The sequence below is a fragment of the Paroedura picta genome, chromosome 3 (assembly GCF_049243985.1).
Source record: "Paroedura picta isolate Pp20150507F chromosome 3, Ppicta_v3.0, whole genome shotgun sequence".
NCBI lineage: Eukaryota > Metazoa > Chordata > Lepidosauria > Squamata > Gekkonidae > Paroedura > Paroedura picta.
This window is the reverse complement of record NC_135371.1, coordinates 167,850,356-167,869,958: the sequence shown is the minus strand read 5'-3', so window position 1 is coordinate 167,869,958 and position 19,603 is coordinate 167,850,356. Positions and strand designations below refer to the sequence as shown.

The following is a 19,603-nucleotide window of genomic DNA, read 5'->3' as shown; positions in this document are numbered from 1 at the left end:
AGGCTTTCTTTTCAGCACAGAGTGACCGGGTGTGTTATCAAAATGTCCGTGAGGACATCAAGCCAAGCAGTATACAGCACCACGGCTGCACGGCACCTTTCATCATGAACAGTAAAACTACATATTTTCAAATCCAGAATCTGTCACTGGGGAGAGGCGGTCTATAAAATCTGTTCCACTTAATATTTCTGGTAAGGGCTTGGAGGAGGAGTGTGTCTCATGGTTTAAGTGCCACTTAACAGCCACTCAGGGTGGCTGTCCTGCCCCTGAGTGCCTCCTCCTCCAACCGGCTTGCCTGCCTGCCCAGCTGCCGGACAATCGCCTTCCGTCCCCCACCCGTGACCACCCCCTCCTCCTTCCACTTCCCTCTGAGGCTCAGAGGCTGCAGATCCCTGCTGCATGAAAGCTAACCCTGCCGGTCAGTTCCCTGCCTGGGGTCCTCCAGCCTGCAGTCTTTCCAGGTTCTGGCGGGAAGGGGAGGCCATCTGCAGAGTTCTTCCACCCCACCCCCCACAATCTAGTGCCTATTGTATTCCTGAATGCAACGGGCCTTGCCTCTAGTTATATGTTTAAAAATATAATAAAAATGCTTGACTGGAAGCCTTTTATAGACTTTTTGCATGAAACTGGGAAAAAACCTGAATGATTACTAGATTTGATAACCAAGAGAAAAAAAATCATGGGATTTAGGATAGCCCCCCACTCCCATGTTTTTAATTTTAGAGTATTACATTTGTAATTTTACATGTAATTGCTGTGAAGATCAGAAGTTTCTTTTTTATATTCCCCCCTGCTTCCCCCTGTCTTTGTTTTTTGTCATTTATGTTAGATTTTATCTCTGCCTTTAAAAAAAAAAGCTTCAATAAAAATTTATTAAAAAAAAGAAATGGCACTGCTACAGCCACACTGTTCCCACTTGTGAGGGGTACTGATCTGGATCCCCAAAACACAATGAGCACCTTGACATCATAGGTCCTGTGACCTCATTTTTTTACTGTGCCAAAAACACACACACACAGGAAAAATTATGCTCATCATACTTTACATAATCACACACACAGGAAAACGAAACACTACCATTGTTAAACGGGAACAGCAAACTGCGAGAGGTTTTAGAGGGGGAATTGTTAATTTGGCAGCTGTTTATACGTTTGACGAGTGATTTCGTTCTGGGTTTCGACTGCGGAGCCAAGTGGTGTGCAGGCAGCAACGGCCGGGCAGGCGGAAGAGAGCTCTTTCAAGTGGGTGAAAATGTACATGCATGAAATCTGATTGTGCTCTTATATCCTGTGCCGTGGAGGGTGTGCAGCCCCACTTCAAACAGACATCAAAGGGTCAATGAATGGTCAGTCTGGTCATTGAAAGATCAGCCACATGATCATGAGTGATGAACAGGCAATAGTTTGAGCATCTCAAGTAATAGGTGTAGTAGCTTGAATAGCCTTGCGCATTTCTTGCCCCAAAAAACCCATGGTCCTGGAGTTGTCATGAGCTGGTTGTGACAAAACAGCACACAGTTATTATCATCCACAGAAGCTGTGTTCTACCCCATCTGCAATACTGTATCCTGTGCTGGTAAGAAAGGTGTAGACAAATTGGACCAGGTTTGGAGAAGGGACATCAAGATGGCTAAATGTCTAGAAAGGATGAAAGAACTGAGTACATTTAGCCTTTTAAAAAAGATTAAGATGAGACATGGGCATACTCATTCTCTGTGTACAGGTCTTCAAGCAGCAGATAGACACCCAGCTGTCAAAGATACTGTAGTTCCAGATTTCTAAAAGGAGGCAGAACTTTAAACCAGAGGGCCTATGGGGTCCTTCCAGTTCTTAAGACATTATGACTAATGGACATGGGTAAGACTCCAAGTTTAACGGACTTTCACCTGTGGAAATATTGTTGAAATAACGAGGGGTTTTTTATACTCTGCTTTTCACTACCTGAAGGAATCCCAAAGCAGCTTATAAAGACCTTTCCCTTCCTCTCCCCACAACATACACCCTGTGATTCCCAGATGATTGGTTGGATAGGCATGCCACTGCATTTGCCACTAGTTACTCTTCAGTCATGAATCTCATCATGGAAGCAGTTGAAGAAAAGGGGTGCTTTAAAGACAGGGCTTCAAATGTTTTGACTCCTCCAAACGCTGCCAGGTCTGCTGCAGCCTCTTGAAATAGTTGAGGGGCTGTCACATAGAGGATGGAGCAGAGTAGTTCTCTGTTGTCCCAGAGGGTAGGAGCAGAAACAATCAGATTAAATTAATCTAAAAGAAATTTCAGCTAACATCCAGAGGAAGTTCTGACAGAGTGGTTCCTCACTGGAACAGGCTTCCTTAGGAGGGGGCAGGTTCCCCGTCCTTGGAAGTTTTAAAACAGAAGCCACCTCACAGAAATACTGATTCTATGAATGTAGGCAGATAACGGGGTTTCACTTACCTGTAACCATTGTTCATTGACATCTTGTATGCAGACACACATTGGGACTGCGCAAGTGCAAGCTAGCCATGGAAGTCTTTTCTAGCTTAAGCCCTATAGGGGGCACTAACACTCCGACAAAATGCGCATGCATGCGGTTTCCTGCTGGAACACACACATGATATGGGCGGAACATCCTCTCAACCCTCAGTTCAAACCCAACAAATGCCAATCACCATTGTGGGGCTGGAAGCTGAATTTCCTCCAGGCCAGATTGGTGAGGGATACTATTTGGGGGGGGGGGCATTATCAGGGCATGGAACTGGGGTTACTGTGGGTGGCTTGGTAGTTGTGAATTTCCTGCATTTTGCAGGAAATGGACTAGATGCATTCTGGACTAGCTGATCCTGGAGGTCTCTTCTCTATGAATCTAGGACCACCTCAAGTAATCTGAGACAGAATCAACTGAATGGTACAAGGGCATGTGGGAGCGGACAGAATAAACATGATTTTAACTTCCCCCTGATCTAGACATCCCAGGCTAGCCTACTCTCATCAGATTATAGACATTAAGCAGGGTCAACCCTGGTTGGTACTTGAATGGGAGACTGTCAATAAAGTTTAGGATTGCTATGCAGAGACGGGCAATGACTAACCACCTCTTTTAGTCTCTTGGCCTGAACACTCTAGGGTTGCCATAAGTCACAAGAGCAAGAACGAACAAAAAGGACATTTTGAAACGGAAGCAGCTTAACAGGGACATAGATCAACATAGCTATACAAGCTATATTTGCCCAAAAACTATAGAAAAATATATTTCACAAATTCTAGATAAACAAATGTTGGTAACTAAGAAGGCTAAATAAATGGATATTCCCAGAATAGTAACACGTTATTTCAACTCATTCAGGGTATTTTATTTATATTATTTACAGATCATGATTGGTGGCTACATTATCTGTAGCAGAACTAAACAGAATATTATTCTTTAAATATGATTAAAACATTCATACACTACCTTTCCTCTTGGCTCAAGGCAGCTTTCCTGCTGAGACAGAGTCACAGAAATCTCTCCAGCTGCTAACATAGATGTTTTTTTTCCAAAGTACCAGACAATATTTCAGTGTAATATTCTGCTCAGTCACAAGCAAGGTGCAAGATGTATCCTTTATGAAACTTCCTAAACATTTCAGGCACAATATATTGCAGTTTTATTGGGGGGAAGCTCATTTTACAAGCTCAACATATTCCTGTCCTTCAAGAACTGGCCTTTCTTCAAGTTTTTTTTAAAGCTATTTAAGCCTTTATTAAATATCTTTAAGATTCAGAGATGATGTTCTACATTTTGGGTAGCTGAATATGCATGGCCCTGAAGCAGGTGGGGACAAAGCCAGGGTCCTGCCCCAAGTGAAACTCAGGCAAACAAGACTAAGAAAGATGCCAGTATAGTTGTGTCCTGCTAGGAATAATAAGGCAAGGGTAGAAATCCTAAGAGAAGCTGAGTGTTCATAATTAAACCAGATGAGCTGAAAATCTATGCTGATTTCATTCAGAGGGTCTTTTCTCAAGTCTCCTGTGCCCTCAGGCATTATCTGAAGGTTGATGCTAACTTTCCATGGGCTAGACAACACCCCACAGTATTTTACATCACAATTTCCCAATTATACCCCCTGCACTGGATTTCCAGTGGGAATGTTAAAAACTCAAGGGTATAGAATCTAGCACTTACAGTACATTCAGTTTCTACCCAAGTATGCTTTCTTTTTTGGGTGCTCCCCCGCCTCCAATTTCAGCTTTAATTTTTTCTCTTACAGGTGCTAAATTAGCATAGCATACAGCAGGTCTGCAGCCCTCTCTGATGTGTCAGGTATCCAATTTTTTTAAAATGCAATTTTACTTGTAGAAAATGAAGGTATTTATACTTTTAAATTTCATAAAAAGCCATTTAGCACAATTTTACATGCTGTGTTATAAATGATGCATTTTGTGCTGTTGAAGCAGTAAAATAAGTTTACTTTTGTGTTTCTACTTAAATCCCCATTTTTTTTGCAGTTTTCTTGGAGGGGGGACACGACCTGAATAATGTGTGTGCACTAAGTGCCATCGTCTAAAAGGAGTCTAAAAGTGGCTTACAATCTAAAAGTGGCTTACAATTGCCTTCCCTTCCCCTTCCCTCCGGACACCCTATGACATAGGTGAGTCTGAGAGAACTCTCACAGGACTGCTTGTTCAGAACAGCCTGGTTTCCATGTTCCACTGACCAATCCTAGCAATGAGTTGGATTGCATGATATGGTCAAAGTGAGCTGGAGTTTAGTGATTTTGCCTACCAATTATAGATTAGACTTTATGCGCTGTAGCATTTCCTGGTTTGTGACTTTTGCTGTCCATGGAACCCACAGAAGCCTTCTTCTGGGATATTTATAGATCTTGCCAAATGCGCTATTCCAATCTTAGCTGTACTTAGCCCCTCCAGACAACACTGCCCCCCCACATATATGTAACATTAAATGTAACTGAAGGAGTGTACATCTTCACATACCTAGCCTCCCAGTTCCTGCTGGTGTCCTTTGTTGTCCTCAAACTTCTTCTTATGTCTGTTTCTTGACGCTTGTATTTCGATGCTTATTTAGGGCAATTCACAGATCTTGAATCCTGCCTTAATCCTGTCTCAGCTACTATCACCCACTTTTATGCATCTTCACTGTAGACAGCACTTCCTGGCAATTACCCCCCCCACACACACACACCCCTGTATGTAATGGTTGAGGATACTGTTGCATACATGCATACAAAAGCATATCTTCGAAGTGCCCCAGTGCTGAAACTTTGTTCTGCTGCGTCAGACCAACATGGCTACCCACCTGAATCTACACTTGTTAAAGCATAGCCTTTTATGGGTTAGGGCCCACTTCATCATTTGTGCGACAGATGTGAGAAAGCGTGCAAGCACATAAAAGCTTATACCTTGAGTAAAACTTGGCTGGCTTCAAGGTGCCATCGGACTCAGAGTTTATCCTGCTGCTTCATCCCAACATGGCTACCCACCTGCATCTACTAAAACAAGAGTTCAGAAGCATCTTATAAAGACTTAATAAAAACATATTCGAGCATTTAGTTTGATCCCAGTAGCACGCTGAAGACCAACCGGTTTAATTCTGGGTATAAGCTTTTGTGTGCATGCATCTGAAGACGCATACATGCACATGAAGACTTTGTTGGTCTTCAGGGTACCCCTGAACTCAAACTTTGTTCTGCTGCTTCAGATCAACACAGCTACCCACCTGGATCTACATTTATTAAACATTGCATTTTGTGGGTTAGGGTCCACTTCATCAGTTGTGTGATAGATATGGAAAAATGTGCATGCACATGAAAGCTTTCACCTTGAATAAAACCTTGTTGGTCTTCCAGGTGCTCCTGGACTCAGACTTTGTTCTGCTTCAGATCAACACAGCTTACCCACTCGCACCTATTAAAACAAGATTTCAGCAGCACCTTATAGACTTAATAAAAACATATCCCCACATTTAGTTTGAGCCCAGTGGCACTCTGAAGACCGAACAGTTTAATTGTGAAGATGTGTGCATGCACTCTAAAGCTTCTATCCAGAATAAAACTTAGTAGGTCTTTGGCCAACTCATGAGAAGGAAGGACCCCCTGGAGAAAAGCCTAATGCTGGGAGCGATTGCGGGCAAAAGAAGAGAAAGACAGAGAATGAGGTGGCTGGATGGAGTCACTGAAGCAGTTGGTGCAAACTTAAATGGACTCCGGGGAATGGTAGAGGGCAGGAAGGCCTGGAGGATCATGGTCCATGGGGTCGTGATGGGTTGGACACAACTTTGCAACTAACAACAAGATCTTCAAAGGGCCCCTGGACTCAAAACTTTGTTCTGCTGCCTCAGACCAACATGTCTTACCCACCTACGCCTATTAAGAGTTTTGTTGTTGTTATGTGCGAAGTTGTGTCCGACCCAACGCGACCCCATGGACAATGATCCTCCAGACCTTCCTGTCCTCTACTTTGGTGCCCACGCACCAAAGCTTCTGCCCAGAATCAAAATTTGGTGACCACTAAAGGGGCTCCTGGACTCGACTGTTTTGAAGAAGAAGAAGAGTTGGTTCTTATATGCCGCTTTTCCCTACCTTTTCCCAAAGGAGGCTCAAAGCGGCTTCCAGTCGCCTTCCCTTTCCTCTCCCCACAACAGACACCCTGTGAGGGAGGTGAGGCTGAGAGAGCCCTGATATTACTGAAGAAGAAGAAGACCTGGTTCTTATATGCCGCTTTTCCCTACCCAAAGGAGGCTCAAAGCGGCTTCCAGTCGCCTTCCCTTTCCTCTCCCCACAACAGACACCCTGTGAGGGAGGTGAGGCTGAGAGAGCCCTGATATTACTGAAGAAGAAGAAGACCTGGTTCTTATATGCCGCTTTTCCCTACCCAAAGGAGGCTCAAAGCGGCTTCCAGTCGCCTTCCCTTTCCTCTCCCCACAACAGACACCCTGTGGGGTGGGTGAGGCTGAGAGAGCCCTGATATTACTGAAGAAGAAGAGTTGGTTCTTATATGCCGCTTTTCTCTACCCGAAGGAGGCTCAAAGCGGCTTACAGTCGCCTTCCCTTTCCTCTCCTCACAACAGACACCCTGTGGGGTGGGTGAGGCTGAGAGAGCCCTGATATCACTGCCCGGTCAGAACTATTTTATCAGTTTTGTGGCAAGCCCAAGGTCACCCAGCTGGTTGCATGTGGGGGAGTGCAGAATCGAACCCGGCATGCCAGATTAGAAGTCCGCACTCCTAACCACGACACCAAACTGGCTCTCGAGCAACATGGCTGACCCACCCGCAACTATTCAAACGAGAGATTCAAGCGGCTAGCCGCGTTGGCCTGAAGTAGCACAACAAAAGCAGAGTCCAATAGCACCTTTAAGACCAACAAAGATTTATTTATTGGTCTTAAAGGTGCTATTGGACTCTGTCCTTGTTATTCCAGCGCAGCAGCACCCTCAAGACTAAATCAAAACCTATTTCAGCGTTCAGACGGAGTCCAGCGGCACCTGGAAGACCCACGACTTCAATTCCGGGCAGCCGCGCTCGTGTGCACGCGTTTTCTTTCAGACGCGTGCACACGACAGCTTCTAACCGGATTAAAACTTTTTGGGGAGGAGGGGGCGCTTCAAGGGGAGCCCGACTGAGCTGTGCTGCCCTGACAGCTATGCGGGGAGGTAAGTTTTCCAAGGAAGAAGCAGCCCGTGCGGGGACGCGGCTATCTCCGCGAGCCGAGCTTTGTCGCGAAGACTGACCGGACGTTGTGGGCGGAGGGGGGGGGGGAGAGCGCGCGCGAGGCAGGGAGAGCCAAGCGGCCGTTGGAACCGTTGGGGGCGGCCGGCAACGTTCGAATCGGCGCCGCGCGCTCGCTCGCTCCGTCTCCCGCTGGCCAACGGCCGCTGTGCGCGCGTGTGTGTGTGTGAGGGACAGGGAGGGCGCCCCTCGGCTAGGTAGCGGCTATGAGGGAACGAGGAGGGCCTTGAATGGGGGGGGGCTCAGTCAGTCAGTCAGCCACCCAGCCAGTCAGGCCCGCCCCTTCCCTCCTCTCCCCTCCCCCCTCCCGCCCCGAGGCCGCGATTGTGACGAGGCCGCGGAGAGCCTGGCTTTGTCACAGAAGGGGGCGGGGCCGCCGCCTGGCAGGCCGCGCCGGGCGAGCGCTGGGGAGGCGGAGCCCCGTCGCGCGACGGGGGCAGGGGGCGGAGCCAGCCCCGAGCGAGCGGGCGGGCGGCCGGGCGAGCGAGCGGGCGGGGGCGCTGGGCCCTGTTGTATGGAGGTGAGTGCGTGAGGCGGGCCGAGGCGAGAGGGGGCTCCAGCCGCGCCGGGACTCCCCCCCCCCGCCCCCAACCGCTCGAGGCGGCTCCCTCTCCCCTCCCCCTCCCTCCCCCTTCTCCCCCCTCCGCCATGGAGGAGGCATCCCGGCTGCTCGCGGGGCTCCAGGCGCCCGCCGGAGACCCCCCGCCCCACCGCCTCCAAGCGCCGCCGGGCCCGCCCCAGCCTCAGGCGCCCCCCGGGCTCCAGGACACGGGTGACATCTTGCAGCAGATCATGGCCATCACCGACCAGAGCCTGGACGAAGCGCAGGCCAGGTGAGGGCTGGCGGGGAAGGGAGGGCAGGGGAGGGACGGGGTGGGGGGTGGGACTTCTTTTTTTGGGGTGGGGGTGGGGGTGGGGGAGGAGACTGCGTGGGGGTGCTTGTGTCGTGCAGGGCTGGGTTTGTTTGGCTGCTTGGGCCTGCGAGGGTGGACCAGCCAGCACCTCTGGCTATTGGATCTGTGCTCTTTAAATCCGCGGAGGGGGGAGGGGAGAGCTGTGAATGGCCAGGGTTTTTTTTTTTTAGGGGGGGTTATTAGAATATATAGAGCGCTGAACAATTGGGAGCGATTGGACCTAAGCCCCTGGCGTGTGTGCATTTGAACTTTGAGATGGTTCGGTCCTCGGGATCTATAGACAAAAGGGCTTTTGGGGGGGAAGCATTGAGGCTTTTAGGCCATTAGTGGCTGACCTCTGTGCACTGGTCCAGGCATCACCCTAAGGCAGGCTCGGATCTGCCACCAGGTGAGCTTGTGCCGCCTCCCTGAGGAGCCTCCCTGCATGCTATATGTGTTTGTAAACATATTGTGGGGTGGTCGTGGTGGGGGGGGGAAGAGTCATACTCAAACTGTGATGCGGATGGACACTTCAAATCTCTTACTCCTCAAAAGCATTTTTGCACCTGGGCTCGTGACACTTGAAAGCTGTCTTGGTTTGTAGGCTGGAGAGAGAAGGCCGCTGAGCTTTGGGATCCCATGCAGGCGCCCCCAGTCCACAAGAGTGTTTCTTGTTGAAGTGAATGCCAGCTGACTTATGTGGATGCTGTCAAGTCGCAGCTGACTCATGGTGACCCTATAGGGTTTTCGAGGCAAGGTGCTAACAGAGGTGGTTTGCCACTGCCTTCCTCTGCATAGCGACTCTGGAGTGGTCCCCCGTACTAGCTTGGCTTCTTTTATCTGACAAGAAGGGCTGCTAAATGTTAACCTGCTTGGTCCCCGATCCGGGAGGTGTCCAGAATGATGTATGACTGAGTTCATTTGGACAGAAAGAGAGACATCTCTTTTGTTTGGAGACGTTCTCGGGGATGGATGCAAAACGTATGTGGAAGAGTCGTGTCCCAACATGGGGGGGGGGGGGATTGATCCCTCAGGTCCATTGGCCTGAAAAGATGGTTTTGCAATTGAATGAGTACCATGGTCAGTACCTCTGGTAGCCCAGTTGGCATGGGGCATTCACCACAAGCACTGACAGTGATGTAAAGGAATGAATAAGAGCGGAGGGCATTCTCTGGCCATGGAATTGGGGTCACTGGGGGAGGGCAGGTAGTTGTGAATTTCTTGCATTCTGCAGGGGGTTGGACTGGATGACCCTGGAGGTCCCTTCCAACTCTAGGATTCTGTGATTCTAGGAGTTTGCAAGAACCTAGAATTCATTCAGGGGATTCTTCAATTATGTTTTTTTTTATTTGTTTTACTTGTGATATCTGTCGGTGTCCTAATTCTGGGTTAGGACTTGAAGCAGCCTTGTCGTAGTTTTATTTTTATTTATTATTAAAAGTTTTATTTTGAATTTTAATAGAATACAGAAAAAGAAAACATTTTAGAAAATACATGGAATATCTCTCCCCAGCGTCTTCTTCTATTACAAATGTGCATATCTATCATGTTACAACAGTCACAGTAATATAACAAATAATGTTGTTGTTAGGTGCGAAGTTGTGTCTGACCCATCGCGACCCCATGGGCAATGATCCTCCAGGCCTTCCTGTCCTCTACCATTCCCCGGAGTCCATTTAAGCTCGCGCCAACTGCTTCAGTGACTCCATGCAGCCACCTCATTCTCTGTCATCCCCTTCTTCTTTTTCCCTCAATCGCTCCCAGCATTAGGCTCTTCTCCAGGGAGTCCTTCCTTCTCATGAGGTGGCCAAAGAATATGCTTAACAAAGAATATGCTTCTGCTTATCAGTAAATTCTAGGAAGAAATTCCAGTGATCATTACATTCTTCCAATGGCCCTTTATTTACTGAGTTAGTCAGTTTCGCCATAGTGGTGAACTCTCTAATCTTATCTAACCCCAAATTCACACCAGGCAACTCTTGTTGTTTCCATCTTGATGAAACTTACAAGCCTTGGAGCAGTGGTTGCATGAAAGACAAATTCCCTGGCAAGTTTTGGCAAATGGGGAGGAAAAAGCCTAATAGTATTTTTATCCTTCCTTGCCTTGGCGTTCTGCAACATCTGCTTAATGGCTTGATAGCATGGTGGATCGTTGGTTGGCCAGATGACAACTAACAGTGGACAGTTCTCACATGGATGACTTGTTGACCAATCCTCCTAAGAAAATGGCTTTCAGTTAGACCTGGTCTGCGCTGCGACAGTGAGCACGCTGGCCCTTTCTTACAGACGGCCAACGTTATCCTGGACATATAGATCATCTGGTAAAGTGAAGTGAGGTGAAACATTAAAGGGAGGTCACACATACTTCATTTCTGCTTATACATTGATTCCAACCTTATCTAGTTCAAGTCTTGTGTTGGGAGCTACACAGCATGCTAGAGTTTCCTAAACATACTATTCTGGCAGCAACTGATGAAAAGAGCTGTGACTCTCGAAAGCTCACACCGTGGAAACTTTGTCTCTGAAGTGCTACTCAGCTTGTATCTAGCTGTTCAATCACTGTGTCTATGAAGACATTTTGCAGTACTATTGATTCCATCGGGGCTTATATCTGTGATAAAAATTAGGACTACATTGGAATGCTTTGTGCTTCGGGATGAGAATTTCTTTTTTTTCCTGTTTGCGCTTTCCTTACTAAGATGATGCGCTAACATCATGGAGGTGACTGTACGGCAACCAGACTAATAAGCCTGCAAAAATTACTGCCTACACAGGTCTGTGTGGGCCTTGGGAAAAAAAGAAAAAGAGGAAACTAGTTCCCTTCATGGTTGCCTGAAGGTCATCCACACATTTTTATTTATTTCTATGCGCCAAGCGTGTTGCATTCAGGAATATAATGGGTGCTAGATTGGGGGTGGTGGTGGAAGAACTCTGCAGATGGCCTCTCCCTCCCCTCAGGACCTGGAAAGGCTGGAGGCCCCCAGGGAAGGGAACTCACTGGCAGGGGCAGCTCTCATTCTGCAGGGATCTGCAGCCACTGAGTCTGGTGGGGGGAGTGGAAGGAGGAGGGGTGGTCAGGGGGAGGGGACGGAAGGCGATTGGCTGGCTGCTGGACGGACAGGCAAGCTAGTTGGAGGAGGAGGCACTCAGGGGCAGAACAGCTGCCCGAAGTGGGTGTTAAGCGCTGAGTGGCACTTAAACCATGAGACCAGCTCCTCCTCCAAGCCCTTACCAGAAATATTAAGTGGAACAGATTTTTTATATTTATTTATTATCCACCTTTCTTCCTTATAGGAACTCAAGTTGGCTTTCAATTATAAAAAATAACAAAATACAATAAATTACATAAAACACAATATAAAATCAATAATTGAAAGTTGCTGGTAGTTCTAAGGTGGTTGCTTTTATGTGATCAGGCAAGGTGCTAATTACATGTGCTGCAAAGTTCTGTACACTGAATAGATCGCATGGCTTCATTGCATACCATGCTGACTACCCAGTTATGGAGTTGCTCAAAGCAAATGGAAGGGTGGCATTATAAATGTGGATTGAATAGCAAGCGGGGCACATACTGAAGCAACCATGTAGATTTTCGCTGTCCGTAGACTTTTCGTGGATCTTGGCTGTGAAATTTCATCTGTCAAGTAATTTGCCAGTAACTACATTTTGATTTCATCATCTGTTATTTCCATGCAGTTTAAATCAAAGATGTTCATTTCTTTATCACAGAAATGAGGATATCACTTAGGGACATCCTTGAGTATTTCTTGGTACTTGCTGCTAGTTTGTATCGAAGTTATAACTTGTAACTCTTGTTCATAACTTCTTATTGGATGACCTGGTGCCTTCCTTGGAAGCAGGAAAGGGGACTTTCAGCTGGAATTGGATCCATGCACAAAAGAGAGGTACTCTGCAATGTGTGGGTGTAGTGCTCCATATGTCCTTGCCAAACTAATCTTAATATGGGGCTGTAGATTGGAAATGGTGGACAGAGGCAAAACATATGCTCAAAACAGAATTTTTGAAAATCGGTTTGATAAATACTCTAGCTTGTGAAAATCTGCACGCTCATCATCAGTCATCTGTGCAGACTGACATGGGGACTGTGCATGAGCAGGCCTGTCATTCGATAGGTCTTTACAACTAAAATTCTCCAGGGGATGCTGCACCAGCCAGAAGCTTGTTCCCAACCTTGCTGCTGAAGGAGAAAGTTCTGGTTTTGGAGTCTCCAGCTACAGTCAGGAGGATTTCCCCCCCCCCCCAGATTTATTGAAGCTATGTCGGCTTCTGTGTCTCTCCCATAGCTTAGAAGGCTAAGAAGTACTCCCGATGTGGTGTGAAGATCACCCAATCTGATGAACACACCTTCTTTGGGAGAAGGGCATAGTGTCTCCACATGTAAGACCTGCCAGCACTTCACCCCTAAAGCTTGGGAGCACAGAGCATCAAAACGTAAGGCAGTGTTGTAGAAGAAATCTCTTAAAATTTCAGAGCTGTGGTGCAAGTTGGCCTCAGAAAGCTCCCAATTCCACATCTTCAAAAACAACGCTTTTGACTTCACCTCTTGGACCCGTGTCTTAGCGGAACTGATCGTGGTTGTGCTCTATCTAACTGCCAATGTGGTAGCCTTCACATCCTTATATGATGTCTCCAGAATATATGGAGGAATAGGATGATGACTTTGCAAGCTCCAGGGATGTTTGTTTGTATCATTAACCTCCTTGGGTGTAATCATATCTGCCTTCAGTGACCATCGCACACAAGCTGCATTCGCCTATTCCTGTAGTGAGAGGAGAAGAAATGGTAATTGAATCCAATGGATCTGACACAACATTGGATCCAAGCCCAGATGTGAGGGTAGGAGAGCCATCTCGATCGTCCCCTGTGGAGGATCTCTGAATGATTAGAGAGTAGGTGATTCATATAACCAAGTCTCTTGAGATAGAAATCATCACATCAGAGAATAAGCCTGAATAGACGATACTGAGTTGCCAGTATTCAGAGTCTTTGGAATTATTTCTTTCCTGGTGTTGGAGGGCCTTGAGGACCTTATACAAGAACCGTGGCAAAAATGTGCATCTCTGCAGCCAACTCCAGAAGAGTAGAAGATTTTTATAAGAGCAAAAAGGAGCCATTTAACTATTTGACAACTCATCCTCTGTCACCCTCCTTGGTTACAGAGGAGATGCAACAGAAGGGCCATCAGGCCTACCACTCCACTTCCACAGATAGGGAAGGGAGAAAGCTGGATGTTCTGTGGCAGAAATTAAATAGTATTATATTCTTAAGCATTAGGTTTCAAAATTACTAGCTGGTTATCAGCTCTTGTGGGAGAGAATTCTTCTGTTTGTTGAACTGCTGGAAGATCAGCATTGCTCACTAAAGTTCTGCATATGAAGACTATTAAACTTTCAAGGCAGCAAATTAAGGTGGGACAGTATTCTGTGGATTCAGCTACACAGGCCCTGGTAAGCTTCATCATACTCATGTGCCACACATAATTAAGATCAATGGCCTTGCCTATGGAAACCAGGCTTAAAGCTGAGGACTTACCTTTCAAAGCTGTCTCTGCTTTTCCAAGATGGACAGAATTCTTTCCCTGATAAAGAACAACGAGCAGACAGCTAAGTTTCTAGGAGTCTCACAACTGTCCACATCCCTATTCCTCCAGGGAAGACAGCCCTGGCCTCCATATACAATGGACTACTTCTTTTCTGGCCTTTTGGGATTTAGGTATCCTACTCCTAAGCCATTTATACCACAACAGGGTTACCATGGATGTAAGAGTTCCATTCGATCTAGGTCAGATCATCAGCTGCCCTCTTCATGAGAGAAAACTTCCTCCCAGAAGTCATCCTTCTGACTAGGATCATTGCTGATGTTAAGTTCAAGAACAAGTTTGCTACAAGACTGGGATGGCATTACCTCTGAAGTGGGTTTTGTTCATAGTTAGATTTGGTTAAAGATTAGAATTAAATCTGTTCCCCCTTGCTCTTTACGTTTAAGGGATCCGATCAAACAACTTTGGGTCTTTGGCCTCCCTCAGTAAGGGCACTATAGAGGAGATTATGGTGTGATTGGATGATTTCTTCTCTCATATGTTCTTAGTAGATAAGAAAGATGGGAGAATTAGATCCATTTTAGGCCTCAGAAAAGTAAACCTCTTTCTTCATATTTCTAAGTTCTGTATGGTGTCTGTTTCTTCAGTTTTACAATTATGAACATTTAATTGTTGGTTCATCATTATTGATTTGAAGGATGCCTATTTTCATATTTCAGTCCACCCTCTAAATCACAAGTTCTTGGGTTTTTAATGTTGGGAATGTGTTTTTCAGTACACTATCCTATCCTTTGGTCTCCTCACTGCACCCAGGTTATTCTCAAAGTGTTTAGCCCCAGTTGTTGCTTCTGTATGACCGTTTATGCCCTGGGAACTTCACTGCCCCAGGTCCTGTGCAGGAGCACAAATCGGGGGTGGATGAGGCACACCGGGCCAAATGCTCCCCCGTGTGAGTACAGGAAGGGCTGGGGCAACCTGCCATGACTAAAACTCCAGCCTGCAGCCTGGCATGAAACCTCCAGTGCATAAACGGTGTATGTGGGGTTGCCACATATTTCCTTATTTAGATGATTGGTTATTAGTGGTAGATTCCAAGGTTTGATTGTTAAGTCAGTGCACTCTTGTCCTGGAGACCTGTCAAGGATTAGGACATCTGGTAAATCGCAATAAATCAAGACTAGTTCCATCTCAGGCTCATTCAGCACATGTTGGGTAATGCACTTTCAGCGTGCATTTGCATTCACTGTGCAAAACTGGAAAATCTACCTCTAAAGTGCATTGAAAGTGCATTAGCCAAAGTGTACAGAATGAGACACAGAGGGTGCAATTTATCAGAGCTATGTCAGATTCTCTAGTGAGGAAGGGTTTTATATATCCTGAAAGGGTGCAGCCTTTTGCATTGGTGAAACAGTTCTCACCCGTTCCAGTCAGTTCAGAAAGTTCTGCATCTTTTGGGATATATAGTGTCTACCACTGCTGTCCAGCCTATGGTTAGGTCATATATGAGACCCCTGCAGCTCTTGTTGTAGAGCTGGGTTTCATGCATTCTGGCACAGATTCTCTATCCCCAGACCTGTCATATAGTGTTTATTGTAATGTATAATTTGTAGACCAGGTTTTTTAAAAGGTTGCAGCTATAATTTCCACTTAAACAACAACAATAATAATGTTATTTTTGTAGCCTGCTCTTCCCAGCTATGCTTCCCAACCATATTCTTCACAATTGCACTACTTCTATGTATTCTTCACAATTGCACTACTTCTATGTATTCTTCACAATTGCACTATGTGATCTCAGCAACTTGTTATGTACTGTTATTGAATATGACCGTACCCATCAAAAAACATGGATGAATACCTTGTATTTCATAGATGTCTAACGAGTAGTTCTTCTAGGCCAAGGGTAGTCAAACTGCGGCCCTCCAGCTGTCCATGGGCTACAATTCCCATGAGCCCCTGCCAGCATTTGCTGGCAGGGGCTCATGGGAATTGTAGCCCATGGACAGCTGGAGGGCCGCAGTTTGACAACCCCTGTTCTAGGTCTTGCTTTTGAATGAGATTGTGCTTTTTGAGGGGTGGGGCAGGACAGATCTAAAGCAGTGAGTTATAAAAGAGAAAGGACAGATTGGGGGGGGGAGTCATTTTCTAGTGTGGATTGCAGCCAACACTTTCTACAAATAAAACCAGTTCAGCTGCAAGTAGAACCTATGTGTGGCCAAAAGCAGTATTTAAAATTAAGCAAGGGAATGCATATAAATTTCCAAAACAGTCAAAATAGTTAAACATAGTGAGCAATTCTAAACAGGTCTACCCAGAAGTAAACCCTCGTGTTATTCAGTGAGGCTTAATCCCAGTCTAGTGTCTTTAGGATGCAACCACACTAGCCCACCCTTTAAAGTTTATTCTGTTTTAAAACTGTTTGTCTTCTGGTTTGTGTACTTTTACTTGGAATGTCTCTACATTGTGTGCTGCAGCTGGCTTAAGGGAACCCTGGGACCATCAGGTTTTCAAGGCAGGAGACGATCAGAAGGGGTTTTCTCATTGCCTTCCCCCCGCATAGAAGTCTGAGTCTTCCTTGATGGAAAAATGAGAAACTGCCTTCCAGAATGGCAGAACGGCAGACGCCCAAGTTAACTGAAACACAAGTTCACCTCAAACTATAGTAGGCCAGAGTAAAACAAAAGAGTATGACATTCCAAGAGCTAACCATGCTGACCCTGCTTAGTTTCTAGCTTCTGATAAGATCTGGCTAGTCAGGGCTGTTCAGGCGACTTGTCTGCCAATCATAATTACAAAAAAGAATGGATTTAAATTACCTTACGTTGGAATTACTCCATCCTGATTGAGATTGGTTGCCATATCAGCTTTAAGCAGTTCCCTGCTGAAACCAACCAACCATCAAAAAGGGAGAAAAGGAACAGTTAAGCCTCTTCCCTTTTGTTACTCTTCCTTGCCAGTGGGTCTCCATTGTGCTGACACCAGGGTGGGCCACCTGCACCCTGCTGTGTGGCAGCATTATCACCTCTTTTAATAGAACAGACCTTATCTGCAGTCAGCCTGGGTCAGGGTGACCCACACTGGTTTGGGAGCAGTCCCCACCCACGGCATGTATACAGAACTATACTGCTTGCGGAAGTGTTGGCATCGTGGACCTTTTCTCCCTGCCAGAGCAAATAAAGTTATGTCATTTACAGGCTCCAAGAACAGGTCACTGCCTTATACTGTGCCACCTTCGGGGGGTGGGACATTACCGAAAGCACACTGCATAGTCTCTGTGAGTTGCGGAACATGGGCAGCAGGGAAAGGCCCCATGATCTGCTTGTAGGTTAGGTTATTTCTTCTAAAAATGTGATCTGAAACACAAGTTCACTCTCACTAGGTTAGCTTTGCGTAATATACAACAACACACAAGCGCGTGGCCTTCTCAGTCAAAGAAAAGGGAGATGTAAATCCATTCACTGTTATAAAGCATTCTCACTCAGCTGGATAGGATTTTTCATGTTTAACAGCTCATGTTTGACAAGCCTTTTTTTTTCTGCAATGGGTGAGAAAGGATTTACCTCTTGCAGAATATATTTGGCTATGGTAACTTTGGAGGGACTTCATGCACCGTCTTGGGACAGCACTGGCCTTAGAGCATGCCACACAGTGACAAACAATGTTTGCACTTTATGAATTTACTGGTGCCTTGTTAGGGTATTAGCATGTAATATACAAAGCACAAGATGTTATTATAGAATATCGGCTTTTGAAATTGCCTTATATTTTAGAGAGAATAGTTGTGTATGAGTTCAGTTGGAGGCGCAATCTTTAAGATTTGTATTTTCAGGCACATATGTAGAACATCTTACATCTTGCCCCCTACAAGATTATGTGATGGAGAGGAGAACGCAAAGGGACAGGAAGAGAAGGATCCTGACGAGTTCCTATTTCTGTCCATATGAGATTATATTTTTAAGTGCTCTTCCATTTATAAAAGATCACTGCATGTTGCATATGGTCGGACCAGGGACACGAGTTCTCAGTCAGCTAGTTTGGTACATTCAGGAATTTCTTTCTCCTCAAGAGAACATTCAGAGATGAGACTGGTTTGTGCTGAAATGACGTATTCCAGGTTTCGTTCCGCAGGTATATAGATTGGCTCTCTGAGTAGCATTGACTTTGGAGGACTACCACATTTCTTAGTTGAGTTCTTAAAGAAGAACTCAGGTATCAGTTCACAACTGGAGTTCACTATGCCTTGCCGAGTTGTAGCGCAGGGAGCAGCTTAAATCACGAGGAAGTGCTGGGACTGCTAAACGCATCAGAGGTGCAACAAAATACACAAACCAGAACCTAACGATACAAGAGCATGGTATCAAACTCCACATTAACTCACAAACATATGCCAAATGTGAGGAATGGGTCCCAAAAGGGCAGAGGAGTTTTTCTGTTTGTTTTTTACCTTCAGCCTATGGCCACCTGATAGGGTTTTCAAGGCCAGAGACTAGGGGTGGCTTTTACTACCTACCTCTGCGTGGTGACCCGGGTATTCCTTGGCGGTCTCCCATCCAAGTACTGAATAGAAGAAGAAGAGTTGGTTCTTATATGCCGCTTTTCTCTACCTGAAGGAGTCTCAAAGCGGCTTACAATCACCTTCCCTTTCCTCTCCCCACAAGAGACACCCTGTGAGGGAGGGGAGGCTGAGAGAGCCCTGATATTCCTGCTAGGTCAGAACAGCTTTCTCAGTACTGTGGTGAGATCACCAAGGTCACCCAGCTGGCTGCATGTGGTGGAGCGGGGAATCAAACCCGGCTCGCCAGATTAGAAGTCCGCACTCCTAACCACTACACCAAGCAGGGCCATATCTGCTTAGCTTCCAAGAGCTGCCGATATCGGGCTAGGTTGTGTGAGGGACACTGGATCCTTTTCTTGTTCCAAATTCCGAGCCCCACCAGCAGTCCCCCCCCCCACCAGTGGCATTTAGAAAGTGTGACATTTTAAACCTTGCTGGGGTGGGGGAAGGAAAGAAGCTGGCAAAGGGAAGGAGGCCAGGACAGGGTTAAAGGCCCTTTTCAGTTCTGTTGTGACCGCTAAAGCAGCTTAAAAAAAAAACACCCTACTGGGTTATAATTACATACAGTTATATGAAACATGTAATTTGACCCTTAACGTAGAACAAAGGAAATGTTATGCCCTTCAGTGCATAATTACTCACATGGAATATGGGGAAGGCCAATGTTACCATTTCCATCAAGTAGATTAGGCAAATTCTGAGCCGAAAGAGCATCAAATAGCTACGGTCAGAAGGCAATTATATGGTCAAGGGGGCCCCAAGCATCTCGGATTAGGAAGGCCGGCCATTGACAGAGTGATACTTCAACTCTGAATTGCCCTGTCTCCTCTCTAGCACTCTCCCTTTAATGCATTTATGATGGGTTATTATTGGAGGGCTGCACGGCTA

General features: G+C 46.2%; 1 protein-coding gene and 1 long non-coding RNA gene across 6 annotated transcripts in view; one reads left to right on the top strand and one right to left on the bottom strand.

Moving 5' to 3' along the window:
* Positions 1 to 1,039: 1,039 nt before the first annotated feature.
* On the bottom strand, positions 1,040 to 7,567 carry LOC143833472 (uncharacterized). Its single transcript, XR_013229640.1, has 4 exons — positions 7,431 to 7,567; positions 5,381 to 5,885; positions 3,433 to 3,594; positions 1,040 to 1,637 (listed from the first exon to the last, which is right to left on the bottom strand). It is a non-coding gene; the product is annotated as an uncharacterized LOC143833472 (long non-coding RNA).
* Positions 7,480 to 19,603, top strand: part of PBX4 (PBX homeobox 4) — a 40,424-nt gene continuing 28,300 nt past the window's right edge. For 2 of the 5 annotated variants that reach the window (XM_077329325.1, XM_077329322.1), the window contains exon 1: positions 7,916 to 8,227. In XM_077329325.1, coding sequence (XP_077185440.1) covers positions 7,938 to 8,227 — 290 coding nt within the window. In that variant the 5' untranslated portion in view covers positions 7,916 to 7,937. The other 3 variants (XM_077329326.1, XM_077329327.1, XM_077329324.1) reach the window with 3 other exon arrangements.